The 11,358-nt window shown below is 34.8% G+C and overlaps 1 protein-coding gene across 1 annotated transcript; it reads right to left on the bottom strand.

The window, feature by feature from the left end:
- Positions 1 to 8,917: 8,917 nt before the first annotated feature.
- LOC132050855 (uncharacterized) lies at positions 8,918 to 11,029 on the bottom strand. Its single transcript, XM_059442200.1, has 2 exons — positions 9,951 to 11,029; positions 8,918 to 9,441 (listed from the first exon to the last, which is right to left on the bottom strand). Exons 1-2 carry the CDS (start codon positions 10,823 to 10,825, stop codon positions 9,426 to 9,428), a joined length of 891 nt encoding a protein of 296 aa, XP_059298183.1. The 5' UTR covers positions 10,826 to 11,029; the 3' UTR covers positions 8,918 to 9,425.
- Between the last annotated feature and the right edge of the window lie 329 nt (positions 11,030 to 11,358).

The raw sequence follows: 11,358 nt of genomic DNA, 5'->3' as shown, positions 1-11,358 counted from the left end.
ACATAACTTGATACCATTTTTCCCATTGACTCGAAACATTTGACGGCATGAGAACACGGCATGTGGTATGTTTAACACTTACCACAACTACATGTTCTTGTGCCCTCATAAACGGTATGTAAGTTTCCTCCCTGACCTTCGTAATAACCTGTCATGACTTCATACACACGTTTAGCCAGGTTATACAGAGTCATCTTGTGCAGCTCACATTTTTTTCCTGTGATGCTTCATCATTATTTTTGGTTTTGGCATCCATCTCCCTCCCTCTGCTAATATGGCTTTGGCATGCTTTGCTCTTGTCACAAACCGCTCCACAACTTGCATGAAAGTCATTCTCACCATTGCGATGTGCAGTCCTCGAGCAAATTTTAGTAAACCATTGAATGACTGCCGAGTCGTTTTGTTGTAAAAATCCCCATCTCTCTTCTTTCGTTAGCAGTAGTCCATTTTTCAACTTTGATTTTCTTTGACCAAGTATATGCTTCTGGACTCACTGCCTTGATCGCCTCCATCCTTGCAAGCCATTTTTGTATGCCCCATTGCAGCTGCCCGCATCAATTTGTTGAGTGTGCTATTTTCAAATTTCGTTTGAAAATTTGTCTTAATGTGCCTTAAACAATAGCGATGGTAAGCAAAGGGAGGCTGCCACCCCTCCAAAGTAGACATACTGTGCAATATGCCTTGATGTCGATCAGATAGCATGCATATGCCCATACGATCCTTAATAATATGATGACTCAAATGTGTCAAAAATATCTCCCATGTCTCGTTGCTCTCGTTAGCTGTAATTGCGAAAGCAAAAGGGAATATCGACCCATTGGCATCCATTCCTATCTAATCGGTAGCTTGATGTCGTATACACCACGTATACATATGTGCCATCCATGGATATGAACCGTCGTGCAGAGAAACAAAACCATCAATATATGGTTTGAATGTCCAAAACATAAAGTTGAAAATATTTCCAGGCAGAAGCCTCCACTCTACAACAGTACCATCATTGAATTTTTATAGAGCTGCCATATACCTCGGCAACATTTGAAAAGAGCCCTCTCAATTTCCTTAAATCATCTCAAATGTACGTCTACGCCTAAGATATCTCTTTCTATTTCTTATCGTTTTATGATATATTGTCTTAACATTTCTAATGCAATTTTTGATGGGGATCTGTGACTACTGTTCAATATGCTTTGATTATCAATGGTGGTGTTACTCCTACTTTCAAAGCAAAAAAAGGACTAAGACAAAGTGACCCAATGTCACCTTATCTTTTTGTTCTAGCTATGGAATATTCACTACTAAAAAGCGCTAAAAATCGACGGATCAAAAAACCGACGGAAAACGGACTCACGCGTAGTTTTTTTTTGTATTTTTAATTATTTTAAATTATTTTAATCGGAAAACCGACGGACAACATCGGTTTTTTTTGGCGAATTTTGAAAATATAGTTGCCCCAAAATAAACCGAAACGTGGAACGTCGGTTTAATTAAAAAAAAAAATTAATATAAAACCGACGTCGTACGTCGGTTTTATTTTAAAAAATATTATAAATAATATACAATTCATTTTGTTTTTTAAAAAATAATAAACATTTTTTTTTTTTTGAAGAGGCAAACTTTACGATGTCGGTTTCGTTTTTTTTTTAATTTTTGGGGTCAAAATCCGGTCAAATGTGCGGAAAAAACAGACGGACGAGAGTCGGTTTTTGTCCCGTCGGTTTCCTATATATTGCTAACGGGATTCTTTCCCATTTCGCTATCCCCTCTTCAAAATTAAACCCACCCCTCCCCAAACCCTAGCCGCCGCCCCCTCCCTCCGCCCGACGCCGCCTCCCATTTCGCTCGCCCAACGCATTTGCTGTGACTCCCCCCCCCCCAAACCCGTTTTGAAGGTTAGTTTCTCTTAAATTAGGTAAGATTAAAATTCTTTTTAATCTTAGTTTTATTTGTAGATTTTAGGCCTAATGCTCGTCTATTTAGCTTTGTTCAACATCATTTGCAATGTTATTAATGTTGAATTTGTGAAAAAAAAAAAAAAGTAAACTTTATTTGCCTAGTTTAATTTACTTGTCATTTTTTTTTTTGGGTTGAGATTGCTATATTTCATATTCTTTGTCAATGTATTTGTGTTAGCTTAGTTATCATTCTTTGTAATATTGTTGATGTTGAATATGTGCAAAAATATATACTTTAATTATTTGACTAGTTTTTTGGTTGTTGTTGGATTGTGCTTTTTGTTAGAAACCCATAAGTTATTAGAATTGTTATTGATCATTCTAAATTAGAATGGATTGAGATTGTGCTTTTCAAAGTTAGAATTGTTAAGTTATAGTATTTCTATAACCTCAATACTAAAATGTAGATTTTATTTCTCTAGATTTACTTTTCAATTTTTAGAATTGGTTGGAATTGTGCTTTTCAAATTAAGTTAGAATTATTAAGTTATGTTAGAATTATTAAGTTATAATATTTCTATAACCTCAAAACTAAAATGTAGATTTTATTTGACTAGATTTACTTTTCAATTTTTAGAATTAAAGTTAGAATCCATAAGTTATTAAAGTTAGAATTGTTATTGAGAATTCAAAGTTAGAATTAGTTGGGATTGTGCTTTTCAAAATTATATTAAAGTTAGAATTTATAAATTATTAAAGTTAAAATTTATAAATTATTAAAGTTAAATTGTTATTGAGAATCCAAAGTTAGAAATGGTTGGGATTGTTTTCTTAAGTTATATTTTAAGTCAGAATTCTTAAGTTATAATATATTTCTATAACCTCAATAATTTGTGGGTATATTTTTGTAGATGGATCGTATGTGGATGTATAATATGAATAATAGTAATCGTGTGGGTGTACACGATGAATTTGTTGAAGGTGTTGATGGGTTTATCAAACATGCAATGACACTTTACTTTTCAAAATGAAGGGGTAATTAGGTGTCCTTGTTCTAGGTTAGGTGTATGAAGTATTTGAAACCGGAAGCGGTTAGGGTTCATTTATATAGTCGTGGGTTTAAGCGAAATATTATATTTTAGACCGATCATGGAGAGAAGCTGATGGGGTCAATGGTATATTTTACAATATTGTTGTCGGTGAAAGTAGTGTGTCGCGGAATATAGTCACGTCGATATGATAGAGTTAATGATATGGTTAATGATGTGTTTTGGCGTATGTGCGGGTTTGAACACGAGCAAAATTTTGAGGAACCTCACAATGAAGAAGCAATGCGCTATCAAGAATTAGAAGAAGGCTAGTCATCCACTTTGGGTAGGAGTCGGCATTAAGTTGTCTATTGCGGTTAGAATGATTAACATCAAATCAAATTGGACTATTCTTTAAGTCATGCATGGATTGATGATTAAGCTTGTAGGGAACTAGTTAGTCCTAATTCGACATACCTAAGAGTTACTATGAAGCAAAGAGATTGGTTTCCAAATTAGGATTGTCGTATGATAGAATTCATTGTTGTCCAAACGGTTGTATGTTGTTCTATAAGCAAGATGTTGATTTAAATGAATGTAAAATATGTGGACATGCGCGTTATAAGCGGACACCAAGTGGACATGCGCGTTATAATGGCACAAGTTAAAAGCCACATCGCACGTGGACGTTTTGGTGTGCCCCCTTCTCCCCCCCTCACGACCCGGAAGATGATGATGACGGTGATTTCGTGGCAGAGTCACGGGATGATCGATTATTGTAGTAGTTTGAATTTAATAATGGACTTATGTTAAAACTAGTTAATGGTACTTTTGGTTGGTCATTTAAATATTTCGAAACTTTGAAGGTTTATTTAGATCGTATTTGATGTGTTTTATTATTACTTAGGATGATTTTATGTGTTGTAGCTCTTTTAGAATTGATTTGGAGCATTTTAATGCTAGTTTTGAGCGACTTTTGTTATTGGTTTCAAAGCAGATTTTGAGTCTTGGTTTTGTGCGGGAGGTGTGGTTGCGAAAATGCATGATTTGCATCTTGAAAATTTTCAGAAAATTTTAAAATCGACTCTTCGTCCGTCGATTTTACTCGAAATTAATTTTGCTGATTTTCCGGCAAAACCGACTAAATCCGCTTTCTGAATTAATGCTTATATTTTACAAAAAAACCGACTCATTGTGTCGTTTTATAATTAAAAATAAAAAAATTATATAAAAAAAATAAATTGATGGCGTCGTTTTTTCATAAAATATATTATTTATATATAAGATAAAAAATCCGAATTTAATAAAACCGACCCCGTCCGTCGGTTTTTAATTTTTTTAAATTTTTAAAAATATTTGAATAAAACCCAGACACAACGTAACCGATCTTTCGTCGGTAAAAAACCGACGTTGTCCGTCGTTTTTAAAAGCGAGGCTATTAAAACCGACGGACGTTAAAATGTCGGTTTTCCGTCGTTTTAAAAAAAGCGACGCTAGACGTCGGTTTTTGTCAACGGTTTTTTCCGTTTTTTTAGTAGTGATTTAAACAGAACTTTGAAACAATTGAGACATGTTCCAGATTTCAATTACCACCCTAGATGTAAGATGATCTTTTGCTATGTTGCAGAGCTGATTGGGGGTCAATAAAATTGATAATGCAGGCTTTTGAGCATTTCTCCCAAGTTTCAGGCTTACAAGCCAACGTGGAGAAAAGTTCATTATATTTGGCTGGTATGGAACAGAGCTTTAGAGATCAAATCCTGGCAGATATGCACTTCTCGAAGGGTGAAATTCCCTTTAGATATTTGGGAGTGCCTCTTTCATCAAAGAAACTTAGTATTCAACAATGTATGCCTCTTGTAGAGAAGATGATTACCAGGGTAAAGTGTTGGACAACAAAATTCTTGTCATATAGTGGGAGACTGCAGTTAATTAAAAGTGTATTGTTTGAAATGCAAACCTACCGGGCATAGTTTTTCTCCTTCCTAAGAAGATCACTGAACTGGTCACAAGTATTTGCAGGACTTTTCTTTGGACAGGTAGTGTTGAGGCGTCAAAGAAAGCTTTAATTGCTTGGGAGAGAGTGTGCTTACCAAGGTCGGCAGGGGGACTAAATGTTATTGATGTGTATATATGGAATAAGGCAGTTGTCAGTTACTATGGTCCCTCGCTTCAAATAAGGAGGCCCTGTGGATAAAATGGGTACATACGTTTTACATTTAAAAAAAAAAAAAAAAAAAAAAAAAAGGATATCACTGATATGGTAGCTCCAAAACGAGCAGGTTGGACGCGAGAAGGCTGATGCGAAAATGGGCATTTTGAACAATGGTTCCCGATTAACACGATTCTGAGCTATTGCATAGGAGGGAAATTCAGCATAAAAAAGGCTTACATATCATTTATTTTGCAATGTACTAAGGTGCAATGGAAGAGTATTACCACAGGGTCAGGGCCTCTACCAAGACACCAGTTTATTACCTAGTCTATTAATGGGTGATTGCAAATGTGGACGACTTGCAAATAGGGGATCAATTTCTCCAAAGATTGTGTCCTGTGTAATGGAGGGGAAAATGAAACATTGGAACATCTTTTCTTTAACTGTCTATATTCCCAACAAATATGGAAATCCTTATTGCAATGGGTAGGGGAAGACAAGATAATCACTAGTTGGAATACAGAGGTTGCGTGGATGGCTAAAAGGGTGGAGAACAATGGAGTAAAGGCAAACATTTTGAAGTTCTCATTCTCAGCATCAATATATCATATTTGGAGCGAGCGGAATGACAGAAGGTTTCAGCACAAACAGAGAGATAGCATGGTTAGAGTTCGAGAGATCGTGGTCCAATTACACCTCAGAGGGACTCAACAACATAGATGGAAGACGATTTTAGGACAGTTAAACAGTTATCCTAGCTAGCTTTACATTATTTGCTGTTTGCTGTTTTAGTGTACCAAGAGACTATTTTTGAGGACCTGTTCTAAAGTACAAAGAACTGGCAGCTTTGTAAATATTTGGGAAAATACATAAAAAAAAACCCCAACGTATAGCCAGATTAATTATGACGCACGCAACCTTTGCGAGCGACCTATTACCCCCCCCCCCCCCTTAATTTTTCGTATTTTTGTATCATTTTTTGACCGACGTGGCAAAAACAAAAATTGAAACCCGAACAGAAAGAGAGAGTGTTGCACACTCTCCGCCATATTGGTGCCACGTCTTTACACATCACTGCCATTTTTCCTTCTTTTTTTTTCATTTGATTTTTCTTTTATTAATTATATTTACACTAATTAACCTCTAATTAACTATTAAACCATTAATTTTGTCTTCTTCATCACTAAACTCTTCTTCTTCATCACTAAACCCTTCTTCTTCTTCTTCATTTCAAGAAATCCATCAACCCATTTTCTTCCTCCATTAGCACACACACATTCAACCCATTTTCTTCCTCCATTAACACACACACACACACATTCAACCCATTTTCTTCCTCCATTAACAACACACATTCAACCCATTTTCTTCAACCCATTTTTCTTCCTCCATTAACACACATACATTCAACCCATTTTCTTCCTCCATTAACACACACATTCAATTTAATCATCAATCATAAAGAGCTTATTTTCAAGAAACATTCAACCCATTTTCTTCACCCATTTTAGCTTCAACCCATTTTCTTCCTCCATTAAAAAACCATTTTCTTTAACACACACCTCCATTAACACACACGCATTCAACCCATTTTCTTCCTCCATTAACACACACATTCATTTGAGGCAAATCAAACACCAAAATATCTCCTCCACCGAAATGGCATTATGTTTTAATGGGTCGACCCATTTTCATATATTGGTGTTGTTGCCGTTGCCCTCCCCCGTTGCTATTCTTCTTGCGTGTTATTTGTTGTATTCGGCGGCGCGTCATGGTATGGCGGCCGGTGGTTGAAAAAGGAGAAAGAAGAAGAAAGAGAAAATAAATTCCATTTAACAATTGAAAGGTGGAAGAGAGGGAGGGTAGGGTGGGTGAGAGGATAAAATATAAATAAATTTTTAAAAATTAATTTTTATTAAAATATAAAAAATATTTTTACTGCTTTCACTCGCCATAATTTTTTTTTTGCCACGTCGATCGAAAATGGTACCAAAATGCAAAAATTAAGACTGGGGTAATAGGTCGCCCGCAAGGTGGGAGTGCGTCATAATTAATCCTGCCATACGTTGGGGGGGGTTTTATGTATTTTCCCTAAGTATTTACTTGGTTGAAATAAAATTTTCCCACTTCGACCAAAAAAAAAAAAAAAAAAAAAAAAAGTACATAAAAATAATAAACTAAATAGAAAATACATAGAAAAATAAAATACATAGAAATATGATAATTAATAAATAAAATACATAGAAATAATAAACAACAACAACATAGCAGAAATAATCTTCCAAAATTGCAGTTTTTCTTTCAAACATTTTTCTCATGTTGAGTGTCTCTAAGGTTAGCCTTGAAAAAACTTTGTTTTTCTTTTATTCTTTTAGCAAGATCTCCAAAAGGTCAATTTTTTCTTGAGCTTCCATAAGCTTAAATTGCAAGTCAAACTTCACGGTATCTCTAGTGATACGTGACATCGGGGTATCTCTATCAACAGGAGGCTTTTTAATCTTTGCCGTCACTGTTTTATCCACGGGAATGCTATCTTCCCAACGAAATTGTTTGCAACCGTTCATATCTTATAAACATTACAAGAAAATCAGTTTTTAAAGTAAAATATGTAGATAATGTGAAAAAAAATTAAAACCTAAAAAATTGTAAAAACACTTACTTCGAGCTCTTTACAATGCCAAAAACGACGCCCCGGATTATCTTAGGTCCTTGATGTTCTTAGGTTACAATAATGACCACATTCACAAACATCGGGTTCTATAGCAAAGTTTGACATTTCAGAGCTTTGAGACATGATTTTAGGGAGGCTAAAGTATGATGAAAGAGTAAAAATGGAGGAGGCGATGAAGAGTACCTTGGAAAAATGAAGCTGGGAGAGTGAAAATGGAGGAGGTGAAGAAGAGTAACTTGGAAAAATGAAGCTGTGAGGGTTTTTATTAAACACCTATTGCGCGCTAATTTAGTGCGCAATAGGACTAAATTGTAAAATTGTAGTTTAGCCCTATTGCGCACTAATTTAGTGCGCAAAGGGTAGTTTGGTTACTTTTTTTTTTTTTACTGGGTTATTTTGGTCTCAAACACCACTTTTTGGGTCATTTAAGTTGCGGACTCAAAGACCATGAGTAGTTTTAGGTGAATGTAGGTGCAAAGAGGCTGCGCAAATGGGTATTGAGGATTGATATAGCCAACAGTAAAGTTTGTGATTGAGGCGTAGTTGAATGATTGGTTAATTGATATGGTTTTAGGTGAACATAGAAATGTTACTTTTGAATATATCTAAAATCAGAAGTTTTGGGTGGATTTTTAAGAATTCTGGAGAATCATTTATTTCAAATACCCCAATATTATTAATACAGTAGGAATAAATATTGATTAGTAACTGTAGAAATATTTAAATATTGATTAGTAACTGTAGAAATATTTGTGTTTCATTATACAAATTAGAATAAATGAGGGTACTTTAGGATGGGAGCCACATTTAACATTTAATTCAGAAAGGTATACAAAACTTTTTTAAGGTACATGTTTTGCATATATTGTAATTTTATTTTTAAAAGTTATGATGAAGTAGTAAGTACTTCTTCATGCTTAATTAGATATTTCGAGTTCGAGTCCTAGATATGAAATCATATTTGATAGGGAGCACTTTTTAACACGTACCCCTAAAGTGGGACTTCCTAGCGCAAATCCAAAGTACTGCGGGCCAAATGAGAATTACGAAACATCGAGTAGGAAATAAAAACTAGTATATCAAAAGAGGAAAAATATACAAGCCCCCCTCCCCTCCTCACATCACCTAACTTCCTACAACTGCCTAAAAAAGTTATTAAGAGCGAGAGAGAGAGAGAAGAAGTAACAAAAATTTAAGTTATATACATTGTGTGTACAAAAAGTTTTACATTATCAAGTTATCAAAGAATATTTACAGATATGCCTTCATAAGATCGTGAGATCTCTAATCTTGAAAATAAAGCAAGTTATCTGCTACAATGAGTAAACATAACCTAAAAATTGACACACTAATAGTGTATATAACTTAAACTATTTGTAAAATTCATGTCTATGCTTTATCACTCTAAGTCATGCGCTTGATACCTAGTATACTAGCTTAAGCATATCAATCTACTAAAAAAAGAAAAAGGACATGTTGCTGGTGAAAGAGGGTACGCATAGCAGCGCTTCGTGCCAAAAAGGAAGCGCTCCCCATTGTCAAGACTCAAAACTCGAGACTCTGCTTAAAGATGAAGAATCCATCTCACCATGTTCCTCGATGTTGTAAGATATGGTTAATAAGGTCACTTGTAGCCTCTCCTTGTTGAGGTGTACACCAATGAAATTTCACGAAGTTTACCATATGTAATCCCTTCAGTTAAAATGCAAAAGAGAAAGCTGTTAGGATGAGTAATTAAATAATAGACAAGTGAATGTGCCAAGAGTTAGATCAATTCTAAGAACATAGACGTATATACTTGACCCCTAAGAATTCAAAAAATTGTTCAGAATGCTGTCAATGTATTTCTTTTGAAAACAATAAAAATAAAAATAAAAAACTCCAACCATTTTACTACGGTAAACTTCTCTATAACAATGTTTCATTATAAGGGTCAAGCTTTTTTTAAAACTGACTTTTCATGTTACATTGTGTTATGAGATGTCATATGTTCTTAATAACAACATTTTATCATAACAGTCAAGATAACATTCAAATGAATGATTATGTTATAGAGAGGTATGACAATTGTATTTAATTCTAAGTATGGAAAAAAAATGGTAAAGGGGAGGGAGGGGGGGGGGGGCTCCTTTTTCTTACAACATTATCTTTCTTCTGAAAGAAGAGAGAGAGAGAGAGAGAGAGAGAGAGAGGGGAATTACCACCAATTGTCTTCGTAATCGCACTCATGTTTATATTTTTTTATAGAACCTACCCACTCTGGCAAGCTAGAAGAATTCTTGAACTTCAACATTAAATTTTCACATCTAACTTCCACCGTTCTTTTGGGGCTACCGTTGTTAGGTATATTCATTATTATACCTTCTATCCTCAGATCAATTAACAAGTTATGACCTTTTCTCCGATCTCGAGCCATATCCTTCACTACAAGACCTCCAATGTTCTTCTGATTCAAATTCGGAATATCAAAATCAACATGAAACTTAGCATTGCTTTTTCTTGCCACATTAATGGGCACGCTGAACGACGATTGCAGTAGTTGAAACTTGTACTCCAAGCTAGTTGCTATGTACTCGAAACTAATTTCCACTTTCTTATTTGGATTTATCACGTTCACGTCTATTTCCCAATCGGCTGTCAACTTATGGTAGTTTGATATGTTGAAAGAATGTACAACAAATGATGCAACCTCAAAGTCGGGGTACCATGCATAACGTGTCCACCATTGAACTACTAAATAAATAATGACACTCAAAATTAGAACAACTATAAGGCAAAAAAAGACTCTACAAAAAGTTATAATCTTTCTTTTTGGTGGGGCTACGTTGGATAATTGGGGTTGCGGGATATTGTTGTTGTTGTCGTCGTTATAGTAATTAGGTTGGCAATTCGGGTAGTAATAAAAGGGTTGTGGGTACTGATATGGATATTGATCATATGGTGGAGGATAGTGATAACCAGAATTAGAATAAGGCGGGGCAAAATTATGATCTGATTGAGGAAATTGTTCAGAATGTGGAAAACCTAAAACTGGTTTCGTTTCTTCTTTTTTATCATCGGCAGAAGAATCTGTCATGGTTATAATTTTGTCCCCTTCCCCCCTTTCTTATCAAAAAAGAAAGGGAGAAAGGACGATTGGTTTCTTTCCCGGAGATTCTAGGAGAGAATGGAAATTGAGAAAATACTTTGATATATTTTAGAAAAAAACCAAGGCGAAAATTTTGGTATTAAAATGTGGAAGAGAGAACTCAAGTAAGAAAATATTATTTAGGAACTTTTTTGGTCCATTTTAAAATCTTGTTACCAGGTTAATATATATAAAGCATTTTCTTCGGATCGAGATGAATTTGAATTCTCAATTTGTGAGGACTATAGAAGTGCTACAAAACCACTTGTTTTACACATATATTACTCGTTTAGGACACGCACTTCTAGAAGTTAGTTTAATCTTGACAGTTGGATATATTGTGGGTCTCAGGTTAAAAATGGTAAATGATTTTCACGATATTATTATTATTGTTTTGGTTAACATAGGAAATTGATACTACATATTCCCTCAGTCTCAAATTATTTATTGTTTTTTTGCTTTACACATCCCTTCAGAAATAT

This window comes from Lycium ferocissimum, chromosome 3 (genome assembly GCF_029784015.1).
Source record: "Lycium ferocissimum isolate CSIRO_LF1 chromosome 3, AGI_CSIRO_Lferr_CH_V1, whole genome shotgun sequence".
NCBI lineage: Eukaryota > Viridiplantae > Streptophyta > Magnoliopsida > Solanales > Solanaceae > Lycium > Lycium ferocissimum.
The sequence above is the reverse complement of the archived record's forward strand: the minus strand, read 5'-3'. Positions and strand labels throughout refer to the sequence as shown.

Coding starts and splice junctions, on each gene's coding strand:
- LOC132050855 (XM_059442200.1), bottom strand. CDS start 10,825: ATGACAGATTCTTCTGCCGATGATAAAAAAGAAGAAACGAAACCAGTT.